Below are 20,775 nucleotides of genomic sequence, written 5' to 3'. Positions count from 1 at the left end.
CCCCATGGTAAGGGCTTCAGGACAGAAAGAAAGAACTTGCATTTATATAGTGCCTTTCATGACCTTAGGACTATCCCAAAGCGCTTCACAGCCAGTGAAGTACTTTTCAAGTGCAGCCAGTATTATAATGTAGGGAAATGGATTAGCCAATTTGTGCAAAGCAAGGTCCCACAAACAGCAATGAAAAGACTGCCCAGATTATGTGCTCAAGTGTCTGGAATGGGTTTGAACCCACAACCTTCTCAAAGGTGGGAAGAAAAAGATTTCCCTGCCTGAAACTGTTGGAAGGCAGCTTGCAGAATCCTTTCTTAGCAGCACAGCTGAGAAAATACTTTTCTAATTGCTTCAGTCAAAACAGATGTTTCAAACAAAGTTTGTCGCGATTCAAAGCCTATAAACTTAGCCACTTCCTAGTTTGACAAGTTAAGCAGTTAACTTACCCCTCTTTCCTACAGGCTTAGCAAGTTAAGTGCAATTCTGGTATAAATGTTGTAATTTCTGGGACAGCAGCTTTTGCCTTCATTATCCTGTCACTTGTATACATGCACCGCTTTGGGGTGGGCATGTCTTCTGTAAGTGCCCAATTCTGGAATTTAGTGTGTATTATAAAATGGGTATAACTGGCATATGTGACTTATAATCTAGAACACGGCCCCCTACACCGAACTACACTTTTGCTCCCAAAGTACCGGAACTTTGGGCCCTGTATAATTCTCCTCTTGTCATAAATCAAATAAGCTATAAAAAGTGGAAAATAACAAAATAGAGACACATGGGGAGGAAGGAATAGAATTGCTTTGCTTGTTATTTGTTGTGCAATCATAATTGTGTTCTTTTTGAAAGTATTTACGATGTTGCAACATATAGAGACCTGAGCAATTCTTTCCCCAAGTGTGCGCACACATTGTATGATGACGCATCCTCTATTTTTTTTCCACTCCTTAATGGAACTACATCAAGAGGAGCAACATATAAGGCAGGTCTCTTGGAAATACCTGGACTGCGATTGGGCTGGAGATGATTGTGTTTTTTCACCATTACTGCCCTCTTGTTACTCTCCCTCCAGTTGGTGAAATGCTCTGAGGTATAAACCAGCCAGTTTCACCAACAAGAGATGGAAAACCAAATGCTCAGAGCTGGTTCAAACAGCAGCTATTTTGGGATTCTTAGACACAGTGCAATGATAGAACATTTTGCTAAAAATATATAAAATAAACAGAATGTGTAAAGAAATGAAGAGTATAATATTAAGCTCACAAAGTCCTGTGTCTATCAGCATCTGTTCAAAAGCTTGGGGGCACCAGAAAACAATACTTGAGACCTATGTTCAAGTTTGTCATTTCATCATCTGCTTTAACATCTTGGGTAAGCTTACTTAATGAACTAGGGCCTGATATGGGCTAGCTCCTGAATGACACTGTATATTTTAGTCACAAAGATAGATGTATATTATTGTGCACTTAAGTACAATCATGTGATGTAGTTCATGAAATAATTTATTGGATTATTAAATAAAAAATGTAATTGTGGAGTAAATTCCTTACCTGTAAGTATCTACCCGATTGACTTTTGACATTGCGGCAAATTCTTGTTTTCGTTTGTTAGTGTTTGTGTACTGTTCGCTATAAAGCTTCAGTGACATCTGCTCCACAGCATCTCTCCTGGTCTCCAACTTGATAAGCTGTATCTCTTCCTAGAAACAAAGGTGCATGTAAAGAGTAAACTCAGCATTCAACAAACAGTTCAGGATGTTCTCTGTAATCTTAGTCTCCAATGCCATGAGTTCAGATACTGTCCTTTGAGGATCCTGCTAGCATGTGGGCATTGCATCAATAAATTGGCATACTTAGATTTTTCACAAAATGTGTAATGTATTCTCACTCCCTCGTGTGCTATTCAATTGTATAATTTTACAGAATGCAGGCTCACATTTAGCAAGATCTAAATGAAATGCAGTACTCAGTGGGTTAACAATTAAGGTTGCTTACAATTTCTTGTCTCCAAGGCCAAGTCAGGGCAAAGTGTGGGAGTGATTTTACAATGTCAGAATTTTGTTCAGTTGGTTGGCATTACAATACTATTCATTCAACTTTGTCACCAGAGTTTCAAGGGCTTAGATCACTTAATTCCATCAGCACAGCTCTCTTGCATAGCTCTGATTGTTGCAAATTACAGGCAGAAGCAATTTACAACAACCACCTTATAGTCTAGGACAGAATTGTTCAGGTAATCCCAGGCTGCTTCCACAGTTATTAATATTTTACCTTCAATGTTTTCCATTCCATTTCAATTCTCACTTTTTAAATCTGGCTTTAGACCACAAACTTTTCCCCAATAGCATTCATTAGCGTTCCCAATTCAGTCAAATTGTGTTCCATAACCTCTGTTCACAACGCAATTAATTTGCCCGTATCCTAGGGTAATTCAAGATATTGGTACAATGGTTTTCAATGTGCAAGCAAAACAAACCACAGTAAAAATAATCAAGGTTGCAACCTCCTTAAAAATCTCAGTAATGTTTTACCTGCAGTGTGAAAATGCTGCTGCTTGACTTTCTACTGCAATATTGCTTGCTTTCAAACTCAGTTTTTGTCTCCAATTTTGTAGTTATTTTTCTTGTTATCCTAGGTTTTTTTTGGGTTCCCTCCCAATACTGAGCATTATTCCCCTAACTGAAACAGTGGGCAGGCAGACCTAGCTCCAAGCCTTCCTCGGCCAACATTGCTCCATAGCTGATATTAGCATTGAAGCAGTGTGACAATGTTATAGGCTGACTCCCTCTTTGACTCTCCCTCCTTTCTCATAGGAAGTACCTTTCCCCAATGATCTAGCTAAGGCTTCAAACTGTGGGGTACCATGGGCACGAACTACAATTTGGCACTCCAATTTGCAATACGTTGGTATAATTACACACAATGCCAATCAACCAGATGCACAGTTGTCACCTTGGTTGAGTAATTTTTAAAAATTATTCGTTCATTGGATGTGGGCGTCGCTGGCAAGGCCAGCATTTATTACCCATCCCTAATTGCCCTTGAGAAGGTGGTGATGAGCCACCTTCTTGAACTGCTGCAGTCCGTGTGGTGAAGGTTCTCCCACAGTGCTGTTAGGTAGGGAGCTCCAGGATTTTGACCCAGCGACGATGAAGGATTGGCAATATATTTCCAAGTTGGGATGGTGTGTGATTTGGAGGGGAACGTGTAGATGGTGTTGTTCCGATGTTCCTGCTGCCCTTGTCCTTCTAGGTGGTAGAGGTCGTGAGTTTGGGAGATGCTGTCAAAGAAGCCTTGGCGAGTTGCTGCAGTGCATCCTGTGGATGGTGCACACTGCAGCCACGGTGCGTCGGTGGTGAAGGGAGTGAATGTTTAGGGTGGTGGATAGGGTGCCAATCAAGCGGGCTGCTTTGTCCTCTCACCTCTGAGTCAGAAGGTTGTGAGTTCAATGTCCACTCCAGGACTTGCACATAATCTAGGCTGACACTCAAATGCAGTACTGAGGGAGTGCTACATTGTCAGAGGTGCTGTGGATGAAATGCTAAACCAAGGCCCTGCCTGTCTGTTCAGGAGAATGTAAAAGATCCCATGGCATTATTTCACGAAGAATGGGGAGTTCTCTCGGAGTCCGGGCCAATATTTATCCCTTAACCAACATCACCAAAAAAAACAGATTATCTAATTTGCTGTTTGTGGGACATTGCTGAGTGCAAATTGCTGCATTTATCGATACTTCAAAAAATTAATTCATTGGCCATGGTGCACTTTGAGACATTCTGAGGACATGAAAGGTGCTGAATTTTCTAAGTTGCCAAATGTAGCAGTAATTCACATTTTCCTGATATATATATACATATATATGGTTTAAACACAATATTTGATCAGTGTACTCCTGTTAGGTCTATAAGTGATTTCCCCACCTGTACTCCTCTTAACGTAAGCATTAACAGAATGTGGGACTCCACTGATCAAATAAAGTATTTATTCCATTATTTCAGGAACATGTGAATAATTTGCTTACACCAACCACAAAACTAATTTATGTATAGAAGACTGTTATTTACCATAATAATCCATGCAGAAATGCTTAAAGAGCTTTTGAGTGTGGTATCTTTATGGGCTGGATTCCAGTAGATAATTGACCAATTAACAGATTAGCTTTTGTAATGTGAGGATCTGGGGGAGGGGAGTTTGGGTGGCATGGATCTGTGAAACTATACACTTAAAAGAAAATGTCCTGTGAAATTACACACTTAACAGAACAGACTTCCATAAAAATTAATCCCGAACGTTACAGCTCAGGCTTTACACAATACTTTTGCTTTGTGGTCACACTGGAGAGGCACAACCTGCACTGTTATGCTTGCTGTGAGTGAGATATTGTCCAGCGAGTGGATAGTGCACCATGGGACACACAATTACCCCTTAGTTATGGTACAATGCACCAAAGACTACATTAGATGTCCACCACATTCACTGGTTTACTCCAAAAGGTGGCAAATGCCACATTGTCAGGACGTTACATTCAGGCTAACATGAATAGATTTAGTTACAAGTAAAATAATTACACAAAAGCAAAAAGACATGTCAAAAAGCTAGTATGACAATACTTTACTTACGCAACATATAAATGGTTTCAATACAATAGTCCAGTAAAGTGTACATCCAATGACAATACAAACAGTTTTGGAAAACTCTTGGCCTTGTTGCATGAACCCAGTTTTCAGATGGTTAATATAAGAGTTCTGATATGTAGTGAAAATCAAACAGAATCCAGGAAAATCAGAGAACACAATTCCTTATGAAGAAGTCTTAAATTTGTCTTTTTACTCTTTGGGACATGCTGTGACTTAGGTTTCAGTACATATACCACAACTTTAGAATCACTGCAAAGCAGATTCTGCTAAAGTTTAGCAAGACTAAAGTTGCAGTTTTAGTCTGCTTTTGGATCCTGACCAAAGTCCACAGAAGAGTGAAGTGTGACCCCTGGAGGAAGCAGTCTTGCACTGCTTGGGTTTCACTCTGTATGGAGTAGACCAGTGCAACATCAAACCAGCTTTCCAAGGCGCTCAGTGGGACTGTTATGCCTCATGGGCATTTTATAAACTGACCTGGAGCTTACTTAAATATTTTGCAGTGTGCACATCCCGCCTATCTTCCTTATCTGGTCAAATTTATCCAGAAATGTTTGTTATTTGCTATTTAGTCATGTACTTTCTTCTTTAACCTGAAGAAACTTGTCTTTAAAAAAAGAGATAAATTTGTCTTGTTGGTATCATTAAACTGTCAACAAATGCAAAACAAAACATGGTATGTGCTAATGACTGATACGTTGCATACTTAGTGATCATGCGTGCAAACCACCTACTAAACAGGGCAAATGAGAAGATTGAGCTGGAAGTTTGCCATTAGGTAATTACTGATATGTAGTTTCAAGAATTAGACCACAAAATAAGGCATTTATTCCTAAGCAATACCCTTTCCCCCATCAATAAAATAAATGAGAGTGATCCCTTTAATGCTCCTTAGTTCAGATTTTTCCATTCCATATGCAGGCTACTGGAGCTTCTGACTTATCCAAACCTGTGTGCAAGATACAAATTTGTGCTAGGCCAGCAAGTACTGGTGCTTCCGTTCCAAACTACGGCTACCCACAGGCAGTAGCATCCGGGCTCACTGCTAAGGAATGTACAAATGAGACTGCACAGCACCAATATTCCTATTTCAAAGAGAATCACGTGCACAAAAAAAAGAAGAAAGCACAACACATATGGGTCATATCCATTGCACTGAGATCCCTGATTTCCGAGGTTGGATTAAAACTAACACAGTGCTGCCGATGCAAAATAAAATCAATCTAAAGTTCAACTGTTTGATGAATATTTACTTCTGTCTCCAGAGTTTTAGGTTCGGATTTGAAATCTGCTGAATCATGTCATTTATTTTGTGTGTATGCCAACACCAATTTACTATCTGCAAGAAAGTTCCTGAACTGGAAGTCCCTTGTGGATTCTCTGTTGGGTATTCTGTCAATCAGAAGAGGTATGTAAAGCATTGCCAGTAGGAACCATTATCATTTACTATTCATACCCTGCTCTGTATGCTCACAATGAATTTTCTGATTGCTGTAAGCTCTAACATGTACTCTGGTGATAGCATATGTAAACATCAATCATTCATACATCATTGAAGATTACAGTGATATGTCAGTCAATTGTATAGTTAAGTATACTCTTACAAGACCTGTCAATAATTACAAATATTCTGCCTAATATTAAATAATTCAATCTTTACAGTTGATGGAAATAAAAAGAAGTGTATCAGCTTTGCAAATATCAACTCAAAGACAAAATATGAATTTTGAGGAGTAACTGGAAATCTTTCAAATCAATGGATTAAAAAAAAGCACTTAAAAAAAGCTTTAGTGGTTTAAAAAAAACAATAGCAACTCCTTTCCTGGGCAATGTAACAGACAGACACAGTGTAAAATGATCTTCCTGCTCAAGTGTTTTGAATAAAACAGTAATAAAATTCTAAATGTTTTCTGTCTTTATGCAGATAGAAACAATGAATAGAAAGTCTTCAAATATACTTTAAAGCTAACAGAGAAGCATTTGAAAAAACTCCACAGGAGTTAAGCAAACAGGAAAGGACTATATCAGAAACAGATGGTCAATGTAACATATATTTTGCAGAGAGAGATAAAAAAAATTCAGTGCCTCCAGTGACAAGCATTAATAAACTCTTCAGAATTTTAAAATTACAGGCATGCATTTAATATATGCATTGGAAAAATATGCAAAAGATGATCGAGAAACTATATGGTTGTATGTTGAATTCAAATTATGGAAAACTCATAACAACAGCAGCCTCAATTGAGATATTTGGAAGATTAAAGGCCATCGCTTTAGGCAGGTGTTACACAAGATTCCATTAATATATGTAATTAACATTGGCCTAAGCTTTAATGAACATGCAAACCTTAATTAGCAATGCATTAGATGACATGTAAAAAGCTGATCTTAATGTCACAGCTAAAATTCTCAAGCTGAGAGTGTACCGAGAATAAAAATAAATTCTATTTCTCAAATTATATCTTAAATTGGCAAAGAGATTTGTTATGGTCACTGAGAAGTGAACGGTGCTTTTGGAACATTTAGCAGGAATCCATAATGCAAATGCCAGGGTAGCTGTTCCTAACCGGTGCCACTCTTTATTAGTTCATGAGATGACTACAAAAAACATTGAAATTGATTTTGCACAAGTACATTTTAGTATTTTGAAAATATTTAATACCCTATAAAAAATATACTACTCTTTTTAAAATAAAAAATTGTCACCATTAATAAAGTAACCACAACACTGAAGTGTACTGCACAATTTAAATATTACAAGAAACATAAATTATACTGATTTACAGCCCAATGCCTGGTACATTCTACAGTTCTACCAATGTTACTGAAAATCCTTTTCCCTACATAATAGATTAAATTTATCAGGTTATTTCAGAATAAATGAATGTCTAGGGGAAAGAGTATTAGAACAGAGATAGTGAAAGTCATTGATTTTAAAAGCTTGCAGTACGTTAGCAGGGATAGTAATAGAAGGAAATTGATTTTAATATCTGGTAATGAGAAAGACAAAAGAACAATTGTGAAAGATCAGTGAGAACTGGGATAAAGAGATATACTTCACTGGCTAGGAAGACTGAATAATGAAGTTAAGCAAGAACAAAGGCTATAGAAAGTGGTTTTGAAAATGTCCAACGTACATTAAAGGATAGGTAACACACAACATACAAGTGTATTGTACATTGACATTTTGTACACAGAAAAATGTTATATTTCTGACTCAACTAAAGTCAGTTTTACTTCTACTGAGATAGTCCATCGTAAAGTGATATTGTTTTGGATTAAATTCTGAAGCAAGGCAATGTTACATTAATAACGGATGTGCACTATGATGCAGATGTGATATTATATCAAAACCCTGTGTCTTTTTTTTTCTTTGGTACATTGGTGATAAATACAGAGTAATTTAAAATTTCTTCCTTAACCTTTTAAAAGCTAAGGACTTAACAGCTTAAAAATCAAGGACTTTCAGTTCAGTTCTCACGACTACAAAACATTTACAAGAGAAAGCTTTAATTGAGGTCACACCCGTGTTTTCACAGTAGTTTTCTACCATCTTCACAGTTTCATTAATGAGAAATTGAAAATCCCTCCAAAAAAATGAAAAATTTTGAAAGTTTTTGATAACCTTCCATCTGACAGCAGCTAAATGGTTCTGACATGGAGTTTGTTTGCTTTTTTTCTATCTAATAATCCACCTTCAAAGTTCCTGTCAGGTAAATGACCTTGTATTTCATTAACGGATAATTAAATGGATTTATTCCACTAACGGTTTTAATTAAAATGCTAGAAATATTGATTACCCCTATCATCCTTATTCCCAAGGATGAAAAAGGTTTTAAGAGTGTTTATTTAGAAACGACAGAGAATTAAATTAGATTGAATCTCTGAGAAACCAAAAGAAACGTAATACTTTCCTGCACCTCAAGCAGAAAATGAGATTTTGCTTCTTTGTTGTAACATTTAATTTCTTTTAACAACGATTACTGTTTATCTTAATATCACCGAGGACATATTTTAAATAAAAGTAAATGAGATGTTATGGCAAAAGCAAATGAGATGTCATGGCAACAAAGGGGGAGCACCTTGATGCACAGGTATGATCGTTACCAAACCTTGAGTCTGGTCCCTCAGCAATAAAGCTGTTTGAATCAAACAAAGCAGAATGTCAATTGTGGTGCTCTTTTCTGTCTGGTGTCCAGATTTAGAACAAATAGCCCATTAATGTGATCTTAAACTGGTCCACTTTTCAATGCTGAATTCTTATGACTTCTTTACATGGCCTCTGACACACGCATGAGTAATGTTGCAACAAGGATAAGCTTTTCACATGAGCACATATTGCTTCCACCTTCCCTCATCATTACTTCATGCACCACTGCAGCATCTTCTGCACAACAGTCTTGCTGTGTTATAAGGAAAATGTAACTAGAGGGTACACATTAGAATTTTTAGATTGGTTGAGGCAGGGAAACAAAGATGTATGGAGCTATCATGTCATCCCCATAACGTCCCCTTAGGAGTGTTAACACATGTGTTTTTTTAAATGCTTCTTCAACCTACTGGGCATGTTCCATCTGGGTAATGCTGGGCTATTTTAAAGAAAGTATTTTGTGACAATCAGATCTTTTTCCCTTTTAGGGGGTGAAAGTTGGCTTAACAGCTTTATTGTATGTCTGCCTGAGGGAACAGTCTCAAGGTTTTGTAACTTTCATTAAAAACATAATTGACTCTTAACCCTTGAAGCTTCACTCACAGCATTTGTTGCAATAACCATAGGGAGTTTGGTTTATTCTATGTGGTAAGGATTAAACCCCTTTTGGCTATAACTGTTATAAAAACATTCACATTCTGAAATTTAATTGCCTAATTCTCTTAGTTTCTAAGGACAGTTATAAAGAGCTGTCAGGTTTGAGTGTGAACTCTCAAGATTTCCTCAAGTTCCAAAGTGCGTGACAAGATCAAGGGATTATTCTTTCAATACTGAGAGAAGACCTGCCGCATTCTATAAATCAATACCTTTTTTGTTCTTTGTAAGATCATTTATATCTCTCTCCACCATTCATTCTGGCTCAGAGAATGGGCAAGCAATCTGTTTCCAGGCCTCTTCTCAATGTAGCTAGAAGAAATATGATCTAAAATGACTCACTCTCTTATTGATTTTCCTCTCCTGTTGGAGGTGTCTGGCTTCTGCTTAGGGCCTCCCATTGAAACCACATTTTCAATTAGGAAAGTTGCCCACATGGGGGAATCACAATTGCAAACTCATGTCCTACCACTCCATGGCCCAGTGCATTCAAGCTTCCATCACATTGCCAAATTAGCAGCATTATGCCTTTTATTATTCATAAATTAGATCTCAGCATACTCTTCACGGCATTGAAAGGTATTATTTTTAAAATGTTTATTCAATAATAATGAATCCTCTAACCCAACTGGATCCATTTACTTCCTGGATGGACTGATGCAGTAGTCTGTCATGGCATCACATATTGCCCAAGAAATGCACTCAGGTTTTGGGTGGACAGGAACATTTTGCTGCATTCCACTTAGCTGCTTTACATACAGGACGTTGTCCTTGATAGAGCAGCAGGAGTGTTAATCCAGTTAAAATTTAATTTGAATCTTCATTTTAAATCATATATATTTTTGACTGACAGACCGTGGGTAGAATTGCAGCAATTTTACCACCAATAAGGGTAATTTAGGCAAACATTCCATCAAATGATTATTTTTTAAGAGTGAAGGGCCAAGGTTCATTAAGTTGAGTCACCACTGAGGTTGAATAGAGTAAAAAAAGACAACAAGGTAAATCAGAGGGTATTGATTAGGTGATGTCATGCTTAGATTTTAAAATCTGAGCTGAGGTACCAAACAGGTGGAGTGGAGTGAAGGGGGAAAAGAAGTAAAGCTTAATGTGTTGAAGTTGCACAATACAATATTAATAATGGATGGATTACTAAACTGGGTCATTAAAATAACAGATAATGTAATTTTATAAAAGCAGATTTGGACATTTATTACTCACAACTACATTCCCACCTTTCCTACTATTCCCTGTTTGAGACCCTTCAATCCAGCTTCTACCCTGCCCAGTGCACTGAGACTACACAAGTTAAAATCATAATAACATCGTGTGCAACTGTGACCTTAGCTCATAGTCAGTCCTTACCTCTTAACTGCATTTGACACTTTTGACCATTCCATCCTCCTCCAATGTCTTGTCTCTGAAGTCTACCTCCATGTCCAGGGTCCTCTCTTGATTCTGCCCTATCTTTTTCTAAACTCCACTGCCCCAATGATCCTCATCCCCCACTTTCAAATATCTCCAAGGCTTCTCTCTTACCTCATCCAATCTCCTCCAGCTATATTATCCCCAATAGCTTCCTCTGCTTCTCTGTCACTGGGTTCTCCCTTGTTTCTTGCTCCCTCCTCTCCATCACTGGTGGCTAATTTTTAAATTACTCCACCCCTACCAAGATTTCAGGGCCCTTCACACTAACTTTTTCCACCCTACCTGCCTTTCCTTTCTGCTCAGCATCCACTCATTTGCCTCTGCCTTGTGAGGCACTTTGAAACGTCATCTCTGCATGTGAGGAGCACTACAGAACTATAAGACTCTGGTGCGACATGTAAGGGCAGAATCAAGAGAGGACCCTGGACATGGAGGTAGACTTCAGAGACAAGACATTGGAGGAGGATGGAATGGTCAATAGTGTCAAATGCAGTTAAGAGGTAAGACTGAGTTGTTACAAATATTATACAAGTACATGCCAACTTGAAAAAGCAGCAACAGCTGACCAGCTTCAAAAAATCTGACACAACCCCCAAAGAGCTAACAGTTGGAAAATGGCCTTGAAATGTGAAAACACGTAGTTACACAGGCTTTGTACCAGAAGAGTGGTAGGTACAGAAAATTCCTTCACTTGTATTGGAAGAAAAACATAAGTACGTGAAAGCCTGATTCAAGAAAATCACAAAATTGTTGGCAAATTTCTTAAGTGTGGGGGGATCCAGGGTCCTGTTCCCCTGGAAAATGTTTGAACTTTACGTTAAGAATGATACATTCTGGTTAATTTTATGCACTTTTACATTTCATAATTGATAGGTTTTTAATTTGGAAAAAAGGAAAAATAAAGTGACATTATGATATTAAATAGACCAACCTTCTGATCGAAGTTTATAAAATATTAAGGGGGAACAGATAGGGTGGATAGAGAGAAACTATTTCCGCTGGTTGGGGATTTTAGGAGTAGGGGGCACAGCCTAAAAATTAGAGCCAGACCTTTCAGGAGCGAGATTAGAAAACATTTTTACACACAAAGGGTGGTAGAAGTTTGGAACTCTCTTCCACAAACGGCAATTGATACTAGCTCAATTGCTAAATTTAAATCTGAGATAGATAGCTTTTTGGCAACCAAAGGTATTAAGGGATATGGGCCAAAGGCAGGTATATGGAGTTAGATCACAGATCAGCCATGATCTTATCAAATGGCGGAGCAGGCACGAGGGGCTGAATGGCCTATTCCTGTTCCTATGTTCCATGTTCCTATCCTGCACCCTCTCACTAATCATTCCCCCTCCCTTCCCCAACATTTCCCCCTGCCCGCACCTACCTGAGTAGTGGGGTTAAAAAGACCATCACTTCCAAAAATGATATTTCAACCATCACTCTCTCACATCCATTCCCCCATCCCCAACTCTCCTTGCCCCAGTTCACAGAGGAACTTACTCTATCCCCTCTGGACACAGTTCAGAGACACTGCACCCCATCCAATTCCTCAACTTTCCAGAGAGACACTCTCTTCTCCAACCGTCCCAGTGGCACTCTTTTTCCTCCCCCTCTTCAATTCAACCTGGCACTTTTCTCCCCCTTCAACTCAGTTAAGCTGGTACTCTTCTTCTCCTCTTCCCCCATTCATGCTAGTTCTCCTCTCCCCCTAGAGTTTATGCTGGCATTCTCTGAGCCCATTTCATGTGAGCACTCTCCCTCCCTCATCAGTTAATGCTGCCGCTCTCCTTTCTTCCCTATGCTAAAGCAGTACTTCCAACTTCTCCCATCTTCCTCCCCAAAAGTGCTGCTCTCAGCATTCCCCCTCTTCTCTCCAAAGTGCTGGTTCCAGCTTCTTCCCTCTATTCCCCCGCCAAAACACTGCTCCCAGCTTCTGCTCCTTCCCCCTCCATTTCATTACAATCTATTTCACATTATTGGATGGGGTGCAGTGTCTCTGAACTGTATCCAGAGGGGATAGAGTAAGTACCTCTGTGAACTGGGACAAGGAGAGTTGGGGATGGGGGAATGGATGTGAGAGAGTGACTATTGAGATATTGAGAAATTGCCATCCATTTACCTCCCACTTCATTACTAGCCACTTCCTTTTCCCTCTCCTCTTTTTGTTCCCTTTCCTCTTCCTTCATTTCTACCGTTTCTCCTCCCTTCAGATCCACTTTCCTCTTTCACTGCCATCCACTGGCCCCCCACTGCTACCAATTCTTCTGATCGAAGTTTATAAGATATTAAGGGGGAACAGATAGGGTGGATAGAGAGAAACTATTTCCGCTGGTTGGGGATTTTAGGAGTAGGGGGCACAGCCTAAAAATTAGAGCCAGACCTTTCAGGAGCGAGATTAGAAAACATTTTTACACACAAAGGGTGGTAGAAGTTTGGAACTCTCTTCCGCAAATGGCAATTGATACAAGCTCAATTGCTAAATTTAAATCTGAGATAGATAGCTTTTTGGCAACCAAAGGTATAAAGGGATATGGACCAAAGGCAGGTATATGGAGTTAGATCATAGATCAGCCATGATCTTATCAAATGGCGGAGCAGGCACGAGTGGCTGAATGGCCTACTCCTGTTCCTATGTTCCATGTTCCTATCCTGCACCCTATCACTAATCATTCCCCCTCCCTTCCCCAACATTTCCCCCTGCCCGCACCTACCTGAGTAGTGGGGTTAAAAAGGCATTGGAAGGAAAAGATTAACTGTGCCCCTTTTAAACAAAGACATTTGAAAAACTGCAAACACAGTAATGTAGACAGAACTAGTTTAAACTGTGTTCTCGCAAATCCTGTTTTCTTCCCTCAAAGACACTGATGGCATTGGAGAGGATGAGTTTTGGGACCAAAGGCATTGTACTGTGTGGATAGATATATCTAGATTATTAAATAAATATACTCGATGGATAATATTGGGCTTAAATGGTTGTTAGGATTTCAAAACACAAGCTTTTCATCACAGCAGCGGGTGATGTCAGAGAAGGAGATTGCTGTGAGAAAGCCATGGGTCTCTCATTCTTATCTGGTAATCTGTTAAAAGAACTGGGATTCGTAAAACATCAGAGTGTTGCATCCAGCATACGATATACTATTAAGCAAGTGGTATAAGGAATGGTTATAAAACCTAGTCTGGTTTAGAGAAAAAGGGGCCACATATTCCGATCTCTACACGGAAGGCCATAAACAAAGCTAATAAAGAGACCTCTCACATTCCATGGTTGAAATCACTGCACATGGTCTTAACTACGTCAAAGAGACCTAGCCCTAGTAACAAATAGAGCGATTGGATAAAAAGAATTACACTTTCTCTCAATCCTATGTCTCATTTGTCCAAAACAATACGAAATGAAGACTTTGTGCAAAATCTCTCTCTCTCACTGCAGTCGAAGAACTAATAGGAAAGTCCAAGAACGGGAAAAAGAAAAGAGCCTCAAGTGCCGAAGAGCTGATTACCTTTCAGGCCTTGATGAAAAATCTTTGGTTTAAGGTTATATATATTAATGATTTGCCTGATGTTTGTATATTATTAAATAATGACATTGCGAATTACTATGTATATAATGGGTAGAGTAAGGTCATCTGTATGGTTTGATTTTGCTTCATGAATGCTTGTATGAATTATAACATCATTAAATAATTACTTTTGATTGACAAAACTACCGTGAGGGTGACTTTCTTTGCTTGACTATTGTCCAGGTTTAAGAATCACTGGAAAGTCAGGTTTTTCCTACAGAGTCCAATGGCTTATAAACTGGACAGGCCCAGATTTACTCTCAGCACTAATGGGATTTTCGTCTGTACATACTGTACGTGAGAATTTCCATCCTCATAAGAATTCCTGCTTACATTATACACAAACTGTAATGAGGACCATTAGCACCGGGAACGGGCTGACTGGCGGAGCAGAGCCTGTCTGGGTGAAGAGGGCCCCATTGCGTTAAATTTATGGAAGCAAAAACTGCCTTGCAGACCAGGCTCCCAAAACTCTTTCTGCTCGTGCAAAACACTGAAAATTGGCATGTAGGCATGCAGTGTGATTTCACCGACAATAGAATGCTCATTAGAGAAGAAGGAAGAAGAAATAGTCACAAAAAGATATTGCAATGACTCCTGAACAAAGGTAAACCCTTAAGGGATTTACCAGAAGGGGTGGTGATGATACTACCTCAGGCGACCTACTGTTTGTGTGGAAGATTCTAACCCTCTTCCCAGGAAGGGACGAAGGAGAGCCCAATGACTGGTCCACAGCACTTAAATAAGAGACTGCAAGTGTGATCCAAAATGCTTGCCATAAAGAAAACTACAATAGAGGAAGGGTTATAGTGGGCCATAGTGGGGGATTGCTCATTGTGACTTTTAACCCACATTTCAGCTGATTTGCTTTTCCAAGTCCAAGTAGCTATTTTGCTGCCCCTGGCCTTCTGGGAAAGCCATTTCAGAGAGCTAGCATTGCCTTGGTCCAACATGGAGGTGGTACAGTTAAAAGGCCCTCTGACTCACAACATGTAGCTCTTTCGCAGCCCATCTTTCTGAGAAAGGCATTCAACAAGCTGGTGTCTTCCTGTTAGGAGAGAAACCAGTCAGATTAACTTAAATCATAGCCCCCTCTCACTTAAATGGTGTAGCTCTTTTGCTGTCCCTACTCTACTAGGAAAAGCCCTTAGGGAACTAGTTATACCAGGAAAGCCTGTCATGCAAAAAGGAAACTATTTCTCCATTTTGATCCCCCTGCTGTGGAGACAGGTAACAGAAGGTACAGCCACTCTCATGAAAACTATAAATTGCTTCAGCTGAATGTCTTGGATTGGACACAAGCCTCTGTTATTAAGATTGCATCTTCCTACTGCCAAATGCTTGCTCAGGAATGCCAGAGTGATGCATGAAATACGAAGGACATCGTTTGGCATCTTTATCACTTTAATACCCGGGGCATTATTTTTACCTGGACCCGGGAAGAGAATGGGTGGGTAGATTTTCAGGTGGGAAACCTGTAAGTGAAGTGAACGCATCGGAATCTGCGATCGCAACTCAACCATCAGGTGAATACATCACCATCAGTTGCTCACAGGTCTGTTCTTTCGCCCCTTGTAGGAGAAGAGAGCGCAAAGTGCAAGGGAGAGGGTGAGGACTGAAGGTGGCCTACCACAAATAGTCCAGGTGGCAGATGCAGAGGAGGAGGCCATGGGGATAAGGGGGATATCGGCATCCCTTTCCATCAGAGATGGAGACTGGGAACCCGCATATGCCTGGGACAGAACTTAAACATCTTTCACAATCACCATGACTTTATTTCATCAATGACTGAACTATGAGAAACCTGAGTATGGTGATTGGCAAGATTGTTACTTTGCCATTACTGATTCATATCGCTTTCTGTTGTCTTCAAGGGCCTTCACGCATAGAAGAAGAATGTGCGAAGATGGATGACATTGATTCTTCAGAGGACCTCATTCCTCTGAGGGTACACCATCACAGGACATACAGCCATGCACTAGCGCAGATACTGGCACTTCGATGGGTCATGTTAACCAGTTAGTTGGGTTGTCACCTGGTGATTCACAACTCACAAGTGAGCACGAGCAGACACTGGTTGCAGGGGCAGCTGTGGAGAGTCCGCGTTGGAGGGCGCACTCCTCTCCAAGCTCTGTTCAGCTGGACACAGATGCTGAACCCTGGGGGCTATCGTTGAGAATGAGCTTGATTGAGGTACAGCTGCACCTTTGCGAGGTACTGAAAAATGTGCCATGCACTCTCTCCACAATAGCGGAGAGGATAGAGGAATCCAACTCCAACATTAGTGGATTGCAAGGTTCCCTCTAATCTTTTTCGGCCATGTGTGGAATTAATTTGGGTTTGTGCACCGATATAAAGGTTATGTGTGCTACTGTAAAAAAACCCACAACTTTAAATAGATCATCTTTTTAGAAAACATTATTCAGGGTAAATAACAAACAGAACAAATGTACAAAATAATGGATAATTTTAACAATTTAATGTCATATTGGCTGATAAATTTATATAATTTATGAAATGGGTTTCTTAAGTTGCACTAGGATTGAGCAGAACAGTCTCGTTATATTTTATTAAAAATTAACTGATGGAAATGATTCCAATCAGCTTTTTGTTAAATCAGCTTAATGACTGATTCAAACAGAAATAAATTGTGTGCGATCAGAATATTTAAATTGAGTCAGAAATACAAAACAGCTGTCAAATCAGTCAGTGCGAATTTTGGGATAGGGAACAGTTTAATTAAAGCCTCTCCTCCCCACCTCCCCCTTCCCCCCTCCCCCTTCCCCATCCCACCTCCCCCCATTGAAACCTTAGCAGGGTTTAAGAAATTATTGCATTCCAATTGTACATCTTGCAGGTCTCATTAGTTTTGGCTGCCTCTATGTATGGGCCCCTCATCTCTGATTGGGTGGAGGTGCCTAGTCTCTGATTGGGCGGAGATGCCTGGTCTATGATTGGGCGGAGATGCCTGGTCTATGATTGGGCGGAGATGCCTGGTCTATGATTGGGCGGAGATGCCTGGTCTCTGAGTGGGCGGAGTTGCCTGGTCTATGATTGGGCGGAGATGCCTGGTCTCTGAGTGGGCGGAGTTGCCTGGTCTCTGAGTGGGCGGAGATGCCTGGTCTCTGAGTGGGCGGAGATGCCTGGTCTCTGAGTGGGCGGAGATGCCTGGTCTCTGAGTGGGCGGAGATGCCTGGTCTCTGAGTGGGCGGAGATGCCTGGTCTCTGAGTGCGTGGATAGGTCCCGTCTGTGATTGGCCACTGACAAACGCATCGGTTTCGATTTTACTTCCTTGTCTGGTTTCCAAGCAGTCAATCAGCTGCTCACTGACTGCATTTCCTAGCAACACAGTAAACAATGCGACGGCTGGGGCCCGAGCCACGGGATAGTCATCGAATCTTACAGCACAGGAGGAGGCCATTTGGCCCACCGTGCTGGCTCTTTGAACGAGTTATCCAATTGGTCCCATTCCCCCGCTCTTTCCCCATAGCCCTGCAATTTTTTCCACTTCAAGTATTTATCCAATCCCCTTTTGAAAACTATTGTTGAATCTGCTTCCACCACCCTTTCAGGCAGCGCATTCCCGTTCATTACAACATGCTGCGGAAAGTGTTTTTTCCTCATGTCGCCTCCGTTTCTTTTGCCAATCACCTTAATTCTGTGTCCTCTGGTTACTGACCCTTCGGTCATTGGAAACGGTTTCTCCTTATAAAAAGAGGGTTGTAGGATTGGAGGAGGTTACAGCCACAGACAGGGTTTGGAGGGATTTGATGAGAGGATGAGAATTTTAAAGGCAGAAGCCACCAAAATAGACAACCGTTTCCCCGACTACAGAATGTGACTCAAGACTATCAGGAAGGTTGTTACTTTAACTACTAAAGGCGCAGAAAAGGTGAGACATTGTCCCTCTAAATATCACATAATGAGGGGAAAACAATCTCTGAACCTTTAACTAACAGCGACATGGAAAGAGGGAAATGAATGACCTTTAAACACGTGGTCCACTTGGCACTAAAGTGTCTGAAACTCATAATAGGAACTCCAGAAAAACAAAATACCGACAAATGTTAAACTGTTTTCTTGACAAAAGAAATCTCGATTTAGCTTTTAAAAGATAAATTGTTTAACAGAGGTTCACACAAACTCACCTTACTCACCGACTCAGGTTCCACCCCTCAAGCACCGCGATTGGTGCAGAACACGCTGCTCCCTTGGCCCTCTGGCCTGAGCTCTCTTCCTGTTGGTTCCAGGGGCAATCAATCACCACTCACCAACATAACGCTGCTGGATGAAGTTGAGGGGCTCAGGAAGAAGAAAAAGGAGGCCTTTGAATCCACCACCTCCCGGGGCTGGAGCCCCGGAATCAGACACTCGGAAACTATGGACACTCCCCAGCACCAGAGGCAGAGCAGCCCACCTGGGGCTGGAGCACTGGGGATCAGGGAGGCAGAGCTGGAGAAGGGCCTGGGGTCTGGGCACTGGTCAGTGTGGGAGAGGGGCCGAGAGCACTGGTTTGGTGCGCGGACGGAATGTTTAAGTGCGCAGCCCACAACAGACTGCTGCGCGGCCATGCATGCACGCAGCTGAGAGGGAACAGTAGTGGATTGTTGTTGCAGGTAAGTAAGAGAATGTCTGCAATGGAGAGAGTGGCCGCCTCCGTGGAGCTTCAAACATGGCTCTCAAATGAGTCTATGCAGGCCATGACCACGTCATGCAGGAGATGTCTGTCGCCTTAAACAGGATGACAGATACCTTATCTGTGGCCTTACACCACGTCACAGATGTGCACCAAGCTGCTCCCCAGCAGAGTGGAGTGGGTGGTGTGGCGTTGGCCCAGGAGAGGGATGATGGCGAAAGGGGACATGGAAGTGGGAACTCCACTCAAAGTGCCCCCACGTCTCACCCATTGCTCCCCCCCACCCCTGTCAACCAGTACCCGACATGCTGCCTCCTCTCCCAATGGCCGCGTCTGCCCCTGCACAAGTGCAGGTGGAGCATTCATTGGTGGGGCCATCACGGACTCCAAAACCCAGAGGTCATAGGCCAAAAGCATCTCAGCAGTCAGGGCAGGGATCTGAGCAGCTTGCCTCAACCTCTGTTGAAGCTGCAGGGATGCACCACGTAAAAGTGGTAGGAAGCGTAAATTCAAGCAATTGTAGTTCACCAAGGGTATTTGAAGAAATGTTATGTTGTTAAGTTTCCTTTTTTTATATTGGCACATTAAATATATTGATGAGCACCACTTCCACATCTTTGCCATTATTGTGTCCCGAGTGTTAAGTCACCCTTTTATTTGCTTCATGACGAATGTCAATACATGACGGGACTCGTTGGGTGTATGTGAAATGGATGTTTGCGTGGTTGATGGACTGTTTTGTGTGGGGGGGGGCAGGGGGGGGGGGGAGAAGGGTTGTTTGTGGTGGTGGGTGTGCCAACCAGCCTGAGTATCTCAATATCTCTCATTTGCCACTGTTATCAAGAGAACCTGTGAGAGATGAGGACAATCCTGGCATCCCTGGCAGTAAGTAATGTGCGTGGCTGGTCTGGTGATGGGTGCTCCATCGTCATATTCCTCCTCCTTGTCCGCTTCATCTTCTTCCATGTTGTCACCAACAGAGGATGATAGACGAGCGCCTTCGTCCTCCTCCATCTCTCTGCTGCGCTACGTTATGCAGGATGGAGACCCAAAGTATTGGCGAGTAATAAAGGGTGCCTGCAGACCTATCCAGGCACCTGAAGCGCATCTTCAACATGCCAATGGCTTGTTCAATGACATACCTGGTGGTAATGTGGCTCTGGTTGTTTCCCTCTTGTGCTTCATTGGTGAGGTTCCTCACAGGTATCATGGGCCAAGTTTGCAGGGGTTGTCCGTTGTCTCCATCGAGCCAGCCCTTAAGTCTGCCTCCTGCTTTGAAGAGGTCTGGAACGTTGGACTGACGCAAAATGAGCACATCATGACATTTGTCAAGGAAATTGGCACACACCTGCATAAATCGCTTCTTGTGGATGCACACAAGCTGTGCATCGATGGAGCGCTAGCCCTTTTGGTTTTCCACCACATGATCCTCAGATTACCACGTGTGTGCAATCAATTGCATCCTGCACCCATGGGAAGCCAGCCAGAGAGGTCAAACCCATTGTCCGCTCATTCTGGCTATTGTTGTCACAAAGTTAAATTCACATAATCGGATGCACTGGCAAACAACCTATCTGTCACCTGCCGTATACATTTATGTGCAGACGACTGACACACCCTGGAGTGTCACCGGTGATGCCCTGAAGGATCCAGAGGCAAAGAAATTGAGGGCAATGGTTACTTTTACTGCGACAGGCAATACGTGGCCACTGGGTCCAGAGG

The 20,775-nt window shown here is 41.5% G+C and overlaps 1 protein-coding gene across 1 annotated transcript in view; it reads right to left on the bottom strand.

The window, feature by feature from the left end:
- Positions 1-20,775, bottom strand: part of akap6 (A kinase (PRKA) anchor protein 6) — a 353,243-nt gene that overhangs the window by 98,930 nt on the left and 233,538 nt on the right. Inside the window, exon 10 of the mRNA XM_067992171.1 lies at positions 1,545-1,693. Within this exon, the coding sequence (XP_067848272.1) occupies positions 1,545-1,693 (149 nt within the window). The remainder of the gene's footprint in view (positions 1-1,544; positions 1,694-20,775) is intronic.

This window comes from Heptranchias perlo, chromosome 10 (genome assembly GCF_035084215.1).
Source record: "Heptranchias perlo isolate sHepPer1 chromosome 10, sHepPer1.hap1, whole genome shotgun sequence".
Classification (NCBI taxonomy): Eukaryota; Metazoa; Chordata; class Chondrichthyes; order Hexanchiformes; family Hexanchidae; genus Heptranchias; species Heptranchias perlo.
Note: the sequence above shows the minus strand (reverse complement) of the source record. Positions and strands in the feature narration are given on the sequence as shown.